Source organism: Mixophyes fleayi, chromosome 8, assembly GCF_038048845.1.
Source record: "Mixophyes fleayi isolate aMixFle1 chromosome 8, aMixFle1.hap1, whole genome shotgun sequence".
Lineage (NCBI taxonomy): Eukaryota > Metazoa > Chordata > Amphibia > Anura > Limnodynastidae > Mixophyes > Mixophyes fleayi.
This window is the reverse complement of record NC_134409.1, coordinates 135,116,562-135,134,714: the sequence shown is the minus strand read 5'-3', so window position 1 is coordinate 135,134,714 and position 18,153 is coordinate 135,116,562. Positions and strand designations below refer to the sequence as shown.

The 18,153-nt window shown below is 39.5% G+C and overlaps 3 protein-coding genes across 7 annotated transcripts in view; 1 reads left to right on the top strand and 2 right to left on the bottom strand.

Annotated features, from left to right (window-relative positions):
• Positions 1-8,434, bottom strand: part of CCDC174 (coiled-coil domain containing 174) — a 72,931-nt gene extending 64,497 nt beyond the window's left edge. For 2 of the 4 annotated variants that reach the window (XM_075183680.1, XM_075183682.1), the window contains exons 1-6: positions 8,242-8,433; positions 7,287-7,391; positions 7,087-7,187; positions 5,770-5,828; positions 2,184-2,352; positions 1,663-1,758 (exon numbers count right to left, since the gene is read on the bottom strand). In XM_075183680.1, coding sequence (XP_075039781.1) covers positions 1,663-1,758; positions 2,184-2,352; positions 5,770-5,828; positions 7,087-7,187; positions 7,287-7,391; positions 8,242-8,283 — 572 coding nt within the window. In that variant the 5' untranslated portion in view covers positions 8,284-8,433. Of the gene's footprint in view, positions 1-1,662; positions 1,759-2,183; positions 2,353-5,769; positions 5,829-7,086; positions 7,188-7,286; positions 7,392-8,241 lie in introns of all 4 variants that reach the window. The other 2 variants (XM_075183679.1, XM_075183681.1) reach the window with 2 other exon arrangements.
• Positions 1-18,153, bottom strand: part of LSM3 (LSM3 homolog, U6 small nuclear RNA and mRNA degradation associated) — a 491,439-nt gene that overhangs the window by 154,565 nt on the left and 318,721 nt on the right. The gene's annotated exons all lie outside the window — the stretch shown is intronic.
• The window catches only part of GRIP2 (glutamate receptor interacting protein 2), a 225,014-nt gene continuing 215,523 nt past the window's right edge, over positions 8,663-18,153 (top strand). Inside the window, exons 1-3 of one of the 2 annotated variants that reach the window (XM_075183667.1) lie at positions 8,663-8,789; positions 11,771-11,843; positions 14,896-15,044. The gene's annotated coding sequence lies outside the window, so the exon portion shown is untranslated. Of the gene's footprint in view, positions 8,790-11,718; positions 11,844-14,895; positions 15,045-18,153 lie in introns of those variants that run through there. The other variant, XM_075183668.1, reaches the window with a different exon arrangement.

Genomic DNA, 18,153 nt, shown 5'->3' with positions numbered 1-18,153 from the left:
TGAGAAGAAGTCTCAGAGTCACCATGGTGTCAATGAGACAAGCCCGAGGATCACAGGAACAGGTGCCATATTGCGGTACCTTGCAATATAACCCATGAGGTTAATGCTGGGAAGATCAGGAATTCCCCAGTGGACCTTGACTGACCCCTTCTGCCCACAATCTTTTCAAAAGTGCATTTGCCTTTCGGTGCCCTCCTGAAGGCGTATGTATGCTACAGTGGTAATATTGTTGGACTGAAGATGTGAGTGTATCCCTGTATTGCCCTGGTCATCCTTTCCCGATAAGTGACCAACATAGGCTTTTTCTGGAAGAGGTGAGGGGTTGCCAATCGCCACTGGAATGATTGCATTCTGGTAGAAAAGATCTCTAGGTTCAGACAGGTGAAGAAAGCACTTACCCTTAAGAAGATCCCTATGGAAGATCTAAAGATGGAACGGAGAGAAAAGGACTACCTCCATAGATAAGGCCATAGTTCACACCGCCTTCAAGCAAAGACGAGGCAAAACCGAACGGGATGACAGAAGCCGTTTGGTCAGTCCCTGAAGGGTCTGGAACTTGTCCAAAGGAAGAAAAACCTTCAGCTCAGAGTAGAAGATGAGGCACATAAATATTACTGGTTACAAGTAGTAGGGTGGACTTTGGGAGGATGGTCACAGAACAATGCCTCTCTCCAGTACCTATATGATTGTGTAGACATGAGTTCAGCAAGTACTCTACATATAGAAGAATGGTGACACCTATCAAAGATGAGCAACCTTCACTTCAGTGATACATGCTGAACGAGAACAGCGAGACCTGTGATGACCCCATTACTGAGAATATGAAGATGGGCATTGGGCAGACACCACTTGGATAATCAACCACAAGAACTACATTTTAACAGTCGGTTACTGGCATTGGGAATGAAACCCATATAAACTGTGCAAGAATACGTCTACACCCTTCCTCCGGCACCAAACCGGATGGCAAGGTAAGCACATACAGTCACAAAGCGTCTCTCCAGCAGAAAGATTTAATGGCCCTCTCAACATGGTCCAAACACAAAGGACCCACAGACAACAAGGAGTAGGGGCTTTGTGCAGGCTATGGTCTACAAAATATGGGAAAATGGACTTACTTTCACTCATTCAGGTTCAACGATGACTGTTTATGCATAAGAGGGACACAGGCTTGTAAAATACAGTTTGTGGGCCTACAAGCTCTCCTCCCATGCAGCAGATCACTACCTCTTACTCAAAAAGGAGGCAGTCCTACAAGAGGATCCCACAGAGTGGAGGTAAAGACCGCTGCCGGTGTCATGCTATAAAGGCTGACCGAGAACAATCCAGAAGACTTGAGAATACACAATAAAATATACCTAACCAGGCAAAGCCCAGGAACTACTCCTCCTATGCCCAGGACACTTGTACTGGGGCTCGTCTGCCAGGAGGGCGTTAATAAAAAGTTCAGGATCTCCTGTCCCCCTCTTTCTGCCCTGCATCATAAGGGTCATCCACGCAGTTGACCACACAACAAGGTATATTTATCCTAATACACTAACAAACAAAAGTCCAACTTGCCTTAAAAAAAACAACGTAATTAAAAAAAACTTCAGTCCTTAAGGGGTTTAAGCAGTGATTATTAGGAACCACAACCAGATTTCTAGTCCCCATAAGACTTACTTTTTTCCTTGCAGATCTTTGTCCATTTTCAAAAGGTCAGGTAGATCCTTCTTCATGCATCGTCGTGACCGACCCAGTGAATCTACATAATCCACCCTGCAAATGAAGAGCATTAAAACAGTCACATGTTTACATTCAATTCCACTAGACAGCAGAAGTACTACCATCCACACTAACACTCAGCGCCTTATAGTGTTCACAGAGCCCGACCAAGCCATAGCCAATCAGAAAATTAGCATATTCAGAGAGCCTGACCAGTCCGTAGCCAATCAAAGCATTAGAATATTCACAGAGCCAAAGCAGGCTGTAGCCAATCAGAGCATTAGAACATCAACAGGACTAGACCAACCTACAGCCAGGGTATGACGGCATTCACAACGCAGAAGTTCCCAAATACGAACAGAAATGTGAAATATGACTATATAACGCTTCATATTTACTTTAACTGATTACTTAAACGTCCCTGATTGATCAGACAGATTTATATACACAAAACAGACAAACATTCAACATGAACTAACCATTCCTCACTGGGGTCCTGTGGGGCTGGAATCGGCAAATCATGGCTTCTCTCTTCCTCCTCAATCTGGGCTTTCTTCTCTTCCATCTGACGCAAGGTCTGCACCTCTTTCCTTTTATCTATGATCTTTTGTGCAAAATCGACCAGGTACAGCTCTTCTGTCTCCTCGTCTGTCAGAAGAGGACATTACATCAGCAGCAGGAAAGAGAAAATGTTTAGGAGATGCGTCCCCACTTCAGTCGGAGTGAAAAAATAATGGGCTCGGGAATCTGAGCTTTGAAGCCATGCTTCAAAAACAGCACAAGAGCAACTTAAAAGGAGCACGTGTGAAGAGCGCCAGATGAGAGCCGTCTCGTCTTATGCATAAAAGAAGCAGCTGTGACTGCGATGAGAAACTCAACTTCCCAATAATACCATGGTTAGAAGAGGCAGCGAAACTGCAGCTCTGTGAAGCTGAGTGACTCACCAACATACGTGACCATACATACACAATACTTTGCTTATTATCTATGCTGGACTCTAGGAATAGAAGCAGATGCCATATATTAAGTTGTTTATATAGTGCCTACATATCACACAGCGCTTTACAGAGAAACCTTTCACATCAGTCCCCGTCACAATTAACCTAACATGTAGGTCTTTGGGGTGTGGGAGGAAACCGGAGCACACGGAGGAAACCCACACAAACACGGTGAGAACATACAAACTCTACACAGACAGGGTCCTGGTCGGAGTCAGACCCATGACCCCAGCGCTGTGAGCTGCCCGAATAATGCATAAATGCTGAAAGTGCAAATCTTGCACGCACACACACGCACACACACGCACACACACACACACACACACACACACACAGGTCACTAGTGGACTCTGGAACATGTGTGTACAAGACGTACACTTTAAGCATTTACGCATTATGGAATCAATAGGCAGCAGCATGAATGTTGGTTCAGCAGAAACAATGGCTGCTTCCACTGCGAGTAAGGGCTCTAACTAGTACGATGCTGCCACCAATATAAGCCACTAAGATATTCATCTGTATCATTACAGTGCAAATGAGACAACTGTAAGCTAACATCTGATTAGGTGCTATGGGTTACTGCAAATATCTGCTATTTGTAATAGATTATTTTGGTGGAGTGCACTAATGAAACATTAAAAAAAATCGTCATGCTTTTAAAATATAGGGCACTTACTGCAGCTAATTTATGAAGTGCAAAATGCTTTTAGTTGTGCACCAACGCACCTAGATTGTCCACTCAACGCATATCAAGGTGCTGGTTTACTCTCCGATTTTGAGAGACGCCTCCGTAAACCAAAAGCACGCCTATGTTTGTGGGGAGGCGGAAATATCACTGTGCTAAAACACATCAAAAGCCCAACCTCCTACCAATTTGCCACCTCTTTCATTAAACTCTTTTAGTTTTCTCTTCTAAAACACTGCTCAATATCGTCTCATTTATAGCTTCAATTAATCACGAGAGTGACGGGACATCAGACTGTATTTATTACATGTGACAGTTGTGTATCCAAGTCGTTTCTTTCATATTTGGCAAAACACGTCTACCACGCTCTTCTTCACCAAACTGCAACTGGTGCAAACGCGTCCCAATAAAAAGGACAAGATCTGATCTTCGCTTCCGCAGAGTTGGTGCAAAAACAAGTCTTGGCTAAATGGCTGAACGCCCCTCCCGACCGCAAGAACACTACTAAAAATGTGCCCTCTCCACCCATTTCCCTTATTTCAATAATCTTACATCACAAACTGAAATCTTGTTATTGCTCTGCAAAAGTTAGCAAGGAATGCAGTCACCCAGCTCCCCCCTGTGGCCAGAGAGTAGGCCTGCTCCTTGGTTAAGGCCACACTTTTGGTCCACCAAACCCATGTTCTTTGGGTGAAATATAGGTGCACAGCAACACCAAAGAGGATTTCGAACCTTGTCTTGGCTACATGGCACTGTTAATAAAGATTTAATTAAATAGTGAGGAAATGGTTGAGCGAGCCGGGTCCACTACAAGAGCAGCCAGATATCACTTTATGACTATCTCCATCATCTAGCCAGGATCGGGCTACCCGGGTCATACACAATATTGTCAGTTAATGGGCTTTTGCCCAGGAAGGTGTGTGACCAAATTGGACCCAACAGATCCGAGCAGCCCGTGAGGGAAGGAGGGGGGGAAGGGGAGGCGCGCTAATTAGTGAAACTGAACGATAACACATACAGTCATATCTCAGTCACATCCCATCCATTTTTCACCAGATCCCAGGGGCATGGGATGTACCCCAAACAGTGGTTGTTTTCGACTCATACACAGAGTAATTGTGTCCAGTTAGATCTCAAACAACCTCATTGGCCATCGGAACTGCTGCAGGAAGGAGCACCCTTAATTAATAATACCAAGAAGCTAATTGTCTGCAGCATAGAGAGAAGTGACAGGTCATTAATACTGAGGGAGAGAAGCTACAGTACGAAACAACTGCAGCACCAACAATAAAACTGCAAACGTTTTCTTATCCACACAAAATAGTTATCAATTACCCTCTTATGTACATAAATGTAAATTATGCAAATAAAACTACTGGCTCCTGTAAGGTTTCTGCTATAATGCTAAAACTGCTATTAAAACAAATTGATTTTGATAGCATAAAATATTTAATTAGTTATTATGGACAAAGAGAACAAATGTTAGTACAGTAGCAATGATTTCCAATAATGACAACATAATTACTGATGAATCATATGAAAATATATTAATGACATTAAATCATTGACATTGTTAGGTTATAATACAGATATAACTGGCCCTTATTCAGTGCTTTAAAAACACAAGAACATCCCAAGTTTGAAAGATTGTTTAGCTTTCTAGCGGACAGCACGGTGGCTCAGTGGTTAGCACTTCTGCCTCACAGCACTGGGGTCAAGAGTTCGATTCCCGACCATGGCCTTATCTGTGTGGAGTTTGTATGTTCTTCCCATGTTTGCGTGGGTTTCCTCTGGGTGCTCCGGTTTCCTCCCACACTCCAAAAACATACAGGTAGGTTAATTGGCTGCTATTAAATTGCCCTTAGTCTCTCTCGGTCTGTGTGTTTGTATCTTAGGGGATTTAGATTGTAAGCTCCAATGAGGCAGGGACTGATGTGAATGAGTTATCTGTACTTAGAATTAGAACACAAATATAAAGGAGCACAGTTGGGGACAATGAGCTTGTCCTAGGAATCATAATTCTTACATTAGGGCGTTAGATTCTCTCCCTGTTCCGCTGTATAATTCCGTACTGTGTTTAAAGCCGGCTAGTGACTCCAGCAGGCAGTACAGGATCCTACCAGGTGTCTGCACCATTGATGCCTATAATCAGAGTGCCTTACCCATTTACACTATAGTGCATGCTAAAGACTACCATGCTGGCAACGATTTAACAAGCAAAAATAAGAAAAAGCTTCCCAGTCATAGCCGTCTTTACCAAGCTCTGCAGTGTGAACAGGTATGGGGCACTTACCTAGGAATCAATGATCAGTATGTTACAGTGCACCTTACAAAGGGGCAGGTTTTGGCATTTGTAATAGAAGAGTGTATGTTAAACTTTACCAGGAAAGTCTCCTTTGGTCATCTTCTCATACAAGAGAGCCTTCTCCTCCAGCCTCTTCCTATAAAGAAAAAAATAGGTTATTCCACGTTAACATTTTCACCATACTTTAATTAGAAAGAAAAAAAGGAAAACTTATATCAGGTAATTGAAAGTGCTGAACTAGTAATAAATACTGAATACCACAAACTAAGATAATCTAATGCTGCCATGAGGATTGCTGATAGAGCTCATGCAATAAGTGGATCCTAAAAGTTCTGACCAAAACTTTTAAATAAGAAATGCAACTCATAGTGTACTTGCAATTCTCCCCCCACGATAAAAGCCCTGCCGAGTTTTAACCCCAGTAAATGAAAAAGTTCTGAGGAAGCCACAATGAATCTACTTCACCTTTATAAATGTCCCCAATGTACATACCCTGCCGCAGATTCATTTATTTGCACAGTCAATTGTTATTGAAGTTTCTGCACATCGTTTTATACAAGAAGAACAACATTTCTTCACCCAACCTCTGTCCCGAACATCTCAGATGCACATAAGAAAATCAATGAATACATTTACAAAGCTGTATCTGATGACATCCTATACAGCAGGTAGACCTGTGCAGAGAGCTTATAATGTAAGACAATTCCCATTGATCTCTTAGATTAGCCATAGTATTTTCCTCTACATTTGATAATAGATGTTTACAGAGGCCAAATCTTCTCACAGTTTCCCAAAGGTAACCCCCACTCAGAGTCGAATGCCTTGGCAACATCCACAGACTTAAACTCTTTAGTAAGTGGAAATTTCAGGCATAAAGTCAATCTGATCACTAGATATTTTTTATAGTTACCATATTAAATCTAATAATCAAATGTTTACATCGGTTGCTTGTTCTTTCCTTGCCTGTTCAAACGTTTCCCAAAGTTTCATTAAAAAAATGTTTTTGTTTCTTTTAAGCTTTATCTTATTAATGTTTTCTTTTCCGGTTTTTTTAGGTGTAAGTTTTATTTAAGGTATTAAACTCTTACAATACATAGATCATTTTTATCGCAGAAATTATGTTATTTAAAGGCCATTTACATCTTCACTGAAGTGTTCCCCTTTACATTATTCATGCCCTAACAGTCAATTGACCCACTGGAAATACAGCCCTTGTAGTTTTAGAGTTGCAGCTTCCATTAGACACCACGATTAGCCCTTGGCTAGTCATGGCTTCCACTGGGTCACTTAAACCACAGAGCACTGTGTCTGGACCAACCATCTTCCTGTACAACATTCACCCAACATCACTATGGACCTTTAAACTAATCAAAAGTAATCTAGAATTGTGTGACCTGGATTTCTCCAGTGTGTTCTCCTCTTCAACTGCCTCCTCCTCGTCTTTTTCGGATCTAGATGTAACGCCGGTATTCTGCTTAGTCCAGATATTAGGTTTCTAAAGGAAAAAAAAAAAAGGAAAAACAAGAAGTCAGCTTAACATACTGTATATACCCATATGGTGTGAAATAATTCCCCGGTGTATTTATTTACTCACCTTGGTCGACGTTTTTGGCTTTGAGAGGCTGCCAGCGGCTTTGGCGATCTTATCATGATTGAATTGTTCTTGTTTACGGAAAAGTTCAGCTTTCAGGTCTACAAGCTAAACACAACCGTACAATCTTTTATGGTGTGTGATTTGTATTAAAACACTTCCTTTTAGCATATAAAGACACATACAGACATGCACATCAGCCATATTAATCCAGCCACATTAAACACAGACGCAGCTTGGCTTCATTGCAGTAAGGTCACACGCATGCATGCACAGTAATAGCTGAGGGAACATAACATGCATGTGAATTTATTGCAATGAAGCCATGCAGCACTTGTAATCCCATGTAAATTTGGATTTACATGTCCGATATGACAACCAGACTAATCACACCATACTTTCTGATACAATGGCGGATTCAATTAGCCACAAAAGTGTCTCTGGAACGTCCGCACGCGACTTCGCTGGCAATTGAATCTACCCCCGAATGGTCATAAACACAGTTTGCTACACAACTATAAACACAAATAACACATTTAATAATATACAGGTTCAATACTATTAAATATTTAGTAGCCAAACATACACTTTGGAGTCAATAAGGGACTAAATCCATATAGAGGGAAAGTTTGGAAGAAAATTGGAACTGGGATTATCTAGATCTAAAAAGAGTAACAGTGGGGAGATACACAGCAATTTTTATGATATTACAGTGAAGGGGGAGACAGAGGAAAAGTGATTGTTAGAGAACATAGATAGGCAACCTATGGCTCCCTGACTGTTGTGGAACTATAGGTCCCAGCATACGCTCTGCCATGTCATATGCTGGGACTTCTAGTACCACAACAGATAGCTAGCCACAGGCTGGCATAGCAGGCTGCCATTGAGGAGTGCTCTTGTGAGGTACAGCAGAGATCATGTGACCTCACAGCTATGACAGGACAGTTCTCTCACTCACTGAGGACGCCGTCACATCCAGCAACTTCTTCTTCTTATCCATAGCTCCGACTACAGTAATGTTCACAGAAGTTAAAATCACAATACCGGCCCTACAGGTCTCCCTTAATCCGCCATCTTTATTATTACCACAGAGCCGCAAAGCAGTATTTCACTGCAACTGCGAGATCTACGGGCGCCATATTGTGAAGGTCAAAAAGTATTACTGCGGACGCCATGTTGTGGAGGTCAAAAAGAAGTATTACTGCGGGCGCCATGTTGTGGAGGTCTATAAGAAGTATAACTGCGGGCGCCATGTTGTGGAGGTAACGGATAGGTAAGCCGCCTTCCAGCGCCATATTGTGAAGGTCACCCCATAAGAGTATCGACGTGGCAGCCATGTTGTGGAGGGCACAGCTTGGTAAATCGACTTCCCGCGCAATATTGCGAAGGTCACCACAGAAAAAGTAGCCGTGAATGGTTTGAAAAAAGGGGGACTTCACAACCTAAGAAATGTACCACATACTTCCCAGGAGTAACAGATAGGCAACTTGTGGCTCTCCAGCTATGGTGGGACTATAGGTCCCAAAATCGATAGTTCATGCTGGGACTTGTAGTTCCATAACACGCTTGCAAACCATAGATTGTTACAATATGAATAAAATAACTTTTATTTTCATCTGGATAAAATAAAATAAAGTCAGCACTTGCAACCTATATAAGCATTTTCCATACCAAGTATACACTTGTGGTATTTTTAGTAATAAATATAACTAGAAAAAGCAATATTAGCTTAACTAGAAATAGCAATGTTTTTAAGGTATTAAATTAATGGAAACTGAATATCAAGAACAGGAAAAAGACGGGCACATTTTTTGGGTTTCATAGTACTGCAGCAAATGTATAGACCTAGTGCCACAGTTTTATGATTGTCGTGCAGTAGGTGTGGAATTGCTGTCAGTGTTTTGGCATATATCTGTCTATGTTAAGCTGGGTACACACTACAGAAATTTCAACCAACTTTTTATGCCAAGCGATTTTACATGCGATCGATGGTCCGATCGCTCGGTCCATGGACTGCATACACACTAGCCTTGTTTAGGACGATAAAGGGAAGAGCGGACGTCCCTTTAGCGACTTATTACAGCCATGTTGTCATGAGCAATGATTGCAATTTCGTACACACTGAAGCAACATTGGTCGGAAGTTTCTACGCACTACACAACGGAAACGAGATTGGAACGAAAATATTAAACGGTACGACCAACCAAATGAGGCGACAATCGTCCATTTGGGCAGACTTTCGACCATCGTGTCACTGCACACACTGACCCGACTTTTGAACGAGCGGTCGTATGTCGGCTGATTGAGCCGATTATTGGACGAAAACCGTGTAGTGTGTACCCAGCTTTACTGGTCCAGCATCAGCTTTTATTATTCTATCCCATAGTTAAATGTTTTTTTTAGAAATACACCTTCAATATGAATTTTGAGTCAGGGATGTGTAGAGGTTTTCAGGTTTCCAAAGTTAAAACAAAAATAACTGCACTTGTGGTACAAATCCCTCTTATTCAAACCTGCATTTGTATTATACCGTCTGATTGAATTCAGTTCATGTCCACTGTTCATACATTCTGCATTTATGTAGTTGTGTGTATATTGTATGTATGCTATTATCAAACATAAAATTAGAAATCTCTTTCCTTGAAAATTGTGTTGGCTTGCAAGCTTGATATGGAACTACAAGTCCCAGCATGATGTATCAAATGTGTTTGTCTCAGTAAAAGTTCCAATTTAATGTATGTTTTCTACTACCACTTATGTGTGGAATCCCCCTTTCAGGAATCTTGTTCTTGTCTTGTAATCCAAATGAAAATCTTTATAATCCAAGTAGGATAAAATAAGAAATAACACCCAGCATGATTAAATTCCGAGTTGTCTATCAGCCCTAAAGACTTCTACATACAAATTTTATATATTTTACATATTCAACTCTCAATTTACATTTCATCACCACCCAATTTAATGTGTAATAATCTAACTGATGTCTGCACCATCATCATCAGATATTTATATAGCGCCACCAATTCCGTGCTGCAGTGCTGTGAGACAGAAGTGCTAACCACTAAGCCACCATGCCTGATTCATGTTGCATGTATGTCCACTTGTGTAGCGTATCTTGCGTGATCCAAACTGCACGTGCCAATGAGCGCAATTGCAATCAATTCATATCCGCATAGTCTTTGAATTAGAAATTACACGTAGCTGGAGAGCTACAAAATAGGCTGCTGAGTCCAGTCTTGCCCTCTGGGCTAAAATTTGACAGCCCTCCCATTTCCACCCATATTAAAATAATAACCTACCGTATTTCCCCATGTATAAGACGCACCTTTTTCCCCAAAATTTTGGGTCTAAAAACTGGGTGCGTCTTATACAGTGGTAGTAGCGCTTACCCTGTCAGAGGCTTCCTTTGTCCGGTAAAGTCTTCTTTCTTCTGTCTGTTCTGATCCTGATGCTGGAAAGTCCCTTACCGTCCTCTTCGCGATGACCGGATGTGGTGCGTGAACCGCATTTGGAACGCACACTTCCAAGTTCTGCATTTGGCGTTTTGTCCAATCAGGACTTTGTCAAAGTCCTGATTGGACATGCGGTCATCGCGAAGAGGACAGTGAGCGACTTTCCAGCATCAGGATCAGAACGGACAGAAGAAAGAAGACTTTACCGGACAGAGGAAGCATCTGACAAAGTAAGGCAGAATTAGCAATAGGGTTAGAACTCCGTCTCTCCTCTCTGTAGTACCCGCTGCACAATTACTCTGTGAAAAAAATTGAGGATAATGTTTTTTGTAGTCACCAATTACTCTGCAAAAGACTATAAACATTATCTTCAATTTTTTCACATGATTTATACAGGTGCGTCTTATACATGGGAGCGTCTTATACATGAGGAAATACGGTATATTGAGTTACGTTAGGATTTCAGTACGGGCAGCGCTAAGAACAAGTTGCGCGCTCTTTTAAAATATGGAACTTACATCCAAGTTGCTTGACATGAACCAGGCCCTGCGTATCCAATTCATTGTCAGCCTGTAAACACCCCCGCAATCTCCTTGTATATCATGTTTTTTCCTTCTCAGACACATGTTGTCTATTAAGTGATCTTATGTCTACCCAGGATGTCAGTTATGTCACTACTTACTGTAATCATTGTAAATCCCAGCTGTCTCAGTTCCTTTTTATTCTGTGTAGCCAGCACACTTCTATCCCCATTATCTGGTCATTTCTGCTCTATTTCTTCATGTTATTTCTGTCCTGTGTGAAGTTGAATCTTTTCTCTCCCGTGTATCCTAATTATTCCTATTCTGTGTATCTGACTCATCACCCATTTGTCACATTCTATTGGTTTCTGTTCTTTGGGATACAATTATAAGCACCACGCTGCATCTAAAATGGGGTAAACTAACTTTTCTTACTTTTGCAGACTTGTATGTGGGTTAAGTACACTTTACAGCACTGGTTACCTTTAACTCTCTGGTTTTCATCTGGTTTCAGCACCATTTGTGCTGGACAGCGATGTGGTTTAATTTGGAACACAAGAAGTTTGTGATAATTCCCCCATAACAAGGTAAGTACAGGCTGGTAATCTGAAGGATACAAAATTTAGGATTACTTAGAATCGCAGTTAATTATCCCCTACTATGATGAATAATGTCAATTTAAAAACATCCAGACATCCTTACAGATATGTTACCCTCGTCATTTCTCTGTATTTTAAAACAGTGAAGGAAAAATGTTTATTTTTTATGTGTAGCCATAGTAGTATTGATGACTAAAAGCCACGTTGCTTTATATAACAATCACCTTTACATATGTAACAGTTTAAAGATGCCCAAACATTACAATTTGGGCATGAAATTTGTTTTATTTTGGAATAGAAGACGTGCAATCAAAATCACCCACTCTGGTTGTATAGACTTCAGATTGGACAAGTTGGGGGTTGATTTACTCTTAGTTGCAAATTTTTGCCCTGGTGCAGAATTTTGTTCAAGTGGTGCAAATGCAAAACAGTTTTTTTTTAGCATGCTCTTGCTTGCTACACACACACACTGGTCAGCTTTATTTTTATTGCTTTCTAGAGTTGAGCCAATGCGCACCGACCTCACCACTCTAAATGACGTTGTGCATATCACATTTTGCTCTTGCAGCACAAAGTGATTTTTTCAAGTGCAAATTTTGCACCCAGTAGCTGGAGTTGCTCCTAACAATCTTTGTAGAGTGAGGAACTTTCAAGGCAACTGATACAATTTTCTAACCAAGCATTGGGATTGGTTTGTAAATAATAATAGTTTAAGGAGCAGATTAGAATTGAGGTATTTTACATAAGGGTTTAATAACAGAGGAAGCAATTTTAAGTACTTTTTATCAGTGAGCCTACTGAAGAAGAATACAGTCTTTCCAGCCTATAATGTCTACTAGCAGAGGAAAATATCTTACAGTGAGTTTGATAAGAGTGTAACATCCGATGTCATAGCAACAGAACTCTTACAATAGATTGTAACCATTTCAAGATGTCTTTGCCTGTTGGATCAAACTATCATTAAGTTTTGGGTTTAACTTTGAAAGTGATTAAATACATTTTTTTTAAGTATTTTTCCTCCAGGATTGTTTTAGAAATATAAGAAATCTTTGACAGGTGTCAGACATGTCAGAATTCCACTTTATAATATCATCTGGTGCAATAGATTCTATCATTTACTTTTTATCTCATTTTCTTTTGCCTGTCATAACTAATATCTGATTGTTTGCCAGCAGCACATTATATTTGCAGTGTGCGGTTGAAAGTGCTGTTAACCTTTTAAAACACCCCAAATCCATGAGGCACCAGCCAATAACTGATAGTTATAGATTACATCTGAAATAGCAGGAAGCTTTGAATGCTTCAGTCTGCTAAGACAAGTGGTGTGCAATGAATGTAGCAACAGCTCAGATTGGATTGGCTGTGGCTCCTGTCCAATCAGGTGTCACATTCACTACACATTCCCAGCCCAGACAGGTTAAAATTACCCACCCAGTATCCAGTACAGCACTCAAAATCACTGCTCCTTCTCCAGGTATAGGGAATAGGGGTTTAACCCGCACCAAAGACACTTTGTAAAGTTGGAGAGCAAGCGGACAAACCCTTTAATTAAATTATGTTTGTGTTATATTGAGTGAAAATGATTCATTGTTCATCTGAAAGCCTGATAGATCTATAGCACTGTATTGCCCTAATGTCACTAGTCACTATACGTTAAAGAGCAGTTCTTGTCTATGTGAAATTCCCTTTATGTTGCAATTTATACTATGAGTTTTAGGGATGCTTTTAATGTTTCAATTACCTTTGAAATATTGAAGAGGAATAACTTCCTATTCAATATCCTTTGCAGTAAAATCCCTATCTGAATACGAATGTAATTCTTGACTTACCACTTCAACATGTCATTTTAATCCCCTCATAAACAAGCTGATGTGGATGTTATTAAAAGGCTATTAAATAATCATGGAAATACTTGTAGGGGTTAACAGTCCTCTCCAGTCTGCTGCTTGAACCGTACAGTTATAATTGCATCGGAGATGCTGAATTCATCTCTGTAACCATTTCCTCGGCAAACAACTGTATCCCCAACACAGCCTCACAGCGCGGAATTCTTGTCCAATACCCAATGTCATTAAATGAATCATGTTATCAGATGTCCGCAGGCGGAGCAGATCCCTGGCTATTGTTACAAAGCTCAGAGTGTTACTGGGGCATCGTACAGCTAAACATACAATCAGGAGATAGAGAGTCTGCAGCTGAATTTCCTATCAAGAAGGTGAAATTGAAAATAAACCAGTGGTGGAAGTGGGGGGTATATGGGGGTATGTCATACCGTCACTTGTCCTTCTGCCTTCATTGTGAAACTATCAAATTCCATTCACTTACATTCCCATTATAGTTTCCAAACCGCCACTTCTAATGTCTACTTCGACCACTGAAAAACAATAGCAGACAGCGGTCAGCAATCTCGCCGTCTCTAGCTGTGATGTAGCTGGACATATGGACTTGTAGTTCCAGATCAATTGAAGAGACACAGATTACCCAGCCTTTTATGGGACTGTGCCGAGGATTATTGCCGGAAGGCCATGCTGGGGCTTGTAGTCCACAATAGCTGTTGAGCCACAAGTTGCCCAAGTCAAATAAAGGAGAATAGGAAGGATGGCAAGAGCACTCATTAAAATCATAAATGTTTAAATAAAATAACAGTTTTCTAGAAAAAACAATTATATAGGATAGGATAACTGCAGACACTTTTAATTGCCTTTTGTCTACCTCCGCAGACAATAATACATGGCCAGGGCTGTCCTTAAAATATGCAGAGACACAGAGTCCTCTGTGCAGATTATCTTATCTGATATACTTTACTAGGCAATTATAGAAATTGATCAAATAGGCTTAGAATCGGGTTTCCTGTTTTAGTCCATTTCACTGCCAGCGAGGAGGATAGAAGGGTAGGAAGACCCCGTATCAGGCATGATATGTTTGTATTGTCCCCTGCTGTCTTTGTACAGAAGTAACACTATGTCAGTTCAGTTCTTTATATTTCAAAGACTAATCAGTATTTCATGTTTAACGAATACTAATGATTTTTCTCTGACAGGTGTTCAGCTTCCTCATTGGTCACAAATCTCTGCATATGTGGTCCTAAAACCACCAACATTCCTTGTCATCACCTGATCAGGCTGGTCCAATTACAATTGTGGCTGTGGCTGGCTAGAAATCTGGTTGGCCGGTGACTGATCTGCCAAAGTAAGTGGTCATTGGTGTAAAATGATGCTCATTAAAAATTATATATAAAATTAATTATCTATCTATCTCATATCTATCTATCTATCTATCTATCTATCTATCTATCTATCTATCTATCTCCTATCTATCTATCTATCTAACATCCATCTATCTATCTTATCTATCTCATATCTATCTATCTATCTATCTATCCCATATCTATCTATCTATCTATCTATCTATCTATCTATCTATCTATCTATCTATCTATCTATCTTTCTATCTATCTATCTATCTATCTATCTATCTATCTATCTATCTATCTATCTATCTATCTATCTATCTTTCTATCTATCTATCTATCTATCTATCTATCTATCTATCTATCTCCCTATCTATCTATCTATCTATCTATCTATCTATCTATCTATCTATCTATCATCCATCTATCTATCTATCTTATCTATCTCATATCTATCTATCTATCTATCTATCTATCTATCTATCTATCTATCTATCTATCTATCTATCTATCCCATATCTATCTATCTATCTATCTATCTATCTATCTATCTATCTATCTATCTATCTATCTCATATCTATCTATCTATCTATCTATCTATCTATCTATCTATCTATCTCGTATCTATCTAACATCTATCTATCTATCTATCTATCTATCTATCTATCTATCTATCTCCTATCTATCTATCTAACATCCATCTATCTATCTTATCTAGCTCATATCTATCTATCTATCTATCCCATATCTATCTATCTATCTATCTATCTATCTATCTATCTATCTATCTATCTCATATCTATCTATCTATCTATCTATCTATCTATCTATCTATCTATCTCATATCTATCTATCTATCTATCTTTCTATCTATCTATCTATCTATCTATCTATCTATCTATCTATCTTTCTATTTATCTATCTATCTATCTATCTATCTATCTATCTATCTATCTATCTATCTATCTATCTATCTCATATCTATCTATCTATCTATCTATCTATCTATCATCTATCTATCTATCTATCTATCTATCTATCTTTCTATCTATCTATCTATCTATCTATCTATCTATCTATCTATCTATCTCCTATCTATCTATCTATCTATCTATCTATCTATCTATCTATCTATCTATCTATCTCCTATCTATCTATCTAACATCCATCTATCTATCTATCTTATCTATCTCATATCTATCTATCTATCTATCTATCTATCTATCTATCTATCTATCTATCTATCTATCTATCCCATATCTATCTATCTATCTATCTATCTATCTATCTATCTATCTATCTATCTCATATCTATCTATCTAACATCTATCTATCTATCTATCTATCTATCTATCTATCTATCTATCTATCTCATATCTATCTATCTAACATCCATCTATCTATCTATCTATCTATAAAACAAAAATGCTATATAATATTATGCTCTACAAGTATTTAATTACCTTAAATAAATAAAAATGGAACTGGGGAGCAAGATGGCTGTGACAACATTGTACACACAAATAGACAATTATCCTCTGCACTCATCAAATACATTATTAATGCTATTATAGCTACTCCAAGCTGTACTCTGTATTAAATACTCTACTCTGTATTAAAAGCAGAAAATGTGAGTTTCTCATATTATAATACATGTTAAGCTGGGTTTAGTCACATCTAGTACATCTTGCAGTAGATATAATAACATTAATAACGTCTTATATCTCTCTAGCAAGTAAACTAATACTGTGCTTTGTTATAGTAAATAGACACTGTGTGGTTTGTAAGGCTAAAAGGTTCAAGGTTTCTACTTACAGGACCTGTAACAATTTCTACTTCTATGCAGGTAAAAATTATTTGGAGGGCTCTGCTGGGTTTTGTGTGAGGGGTTTCCTGGACTAGCTTTAAATCTGAGGATTATTTTACTGGTGGCCAAAGACTCACCTGACTTTGTCTGACTCATAAGTAGTGTCCCTACGAGACTACCCATGTACACGTCTATGGAGGGCTTGTCACTGGCAGAGCTGGTTCAGGACTGTACTGAACCCTAGGCAAAACTACCAGAGCCAGATTATGATCCCCTCCTCTGATCAAACCTACATAAATGCCTCTCCTATGGTATACCCCTGTACCTTTCCAACGGACCACTCTATTGATCTTTTATTTTTATTGGAGAGAGCTCTGTCACCACAATGCTGCCACCGTTTGCCGCTTGGTGCTCTCTCTTCGGAGGTTGTTCTCCATGCATTCAAGTTGTCACAAGAATTTGTCCTGGTGAGTGGAAATCTGTAATTCAATTGTACCCAGACAAACATAAATATTGGAAATAGGATATTACTGCATTTCCCCAAAAAAACCAACAGGTGCCCTGTTGGTTCTGTCACTTGCCTGGTTATCAATAGGCCCCTTTCTCCGGCGTTAAGACTGATTTTAAAATCCCTCACCAAAACAGCTTGGACACATGCTTGTGAAAGCTAGCTGACTCGCCAATGCACAGTGGACCTACAAGACCAGATTTGCTCTTTCAGTATCACTAATGTGGATTTTTTTAATTTTTTAAAAAAAAAAACTAGATACAATGTATTACAATAAATTGAAAAATATGTAAAAATATTCACTCTTAAAAAATGCTTTATTCTAAGAAATAAAAGAATAAAAATGACAATAGTAGAATAGGTATTGCAAAGGTACTTGTAACTTGTTAAATAAGATTTCCCATGTAAAGGTATCCTACCACCAGTAGAGAATATTGTTGGCAATAGCGGTTTTATCACCATATAGTGGACACAAACACCCACTAAGGTTTTTTTCACCCTTGTGCAAAATCAGATTGCTGTTACCCAGAAGCGTTCAATTTGGGGTTTCAACCCAGAGACCCCATACAGGTTCCCCAAAACGTAAGCAGCCTGTTCTATAGACTGCAATACATAACTATATGACTTCACATTGAAATATACAAACCCGGCTGCCTTAGCCGCACAGCCCTACAATGAAAAAGATCACTTGAGATTTAAAAGGAATAGACGTCGATGATCCAGGCCAAGCGGCCCTTATCTCCTCTCTGCAAGGAGGTCTGTTGAAGACAAGCCCTTGGGAGCTTGCAGCTC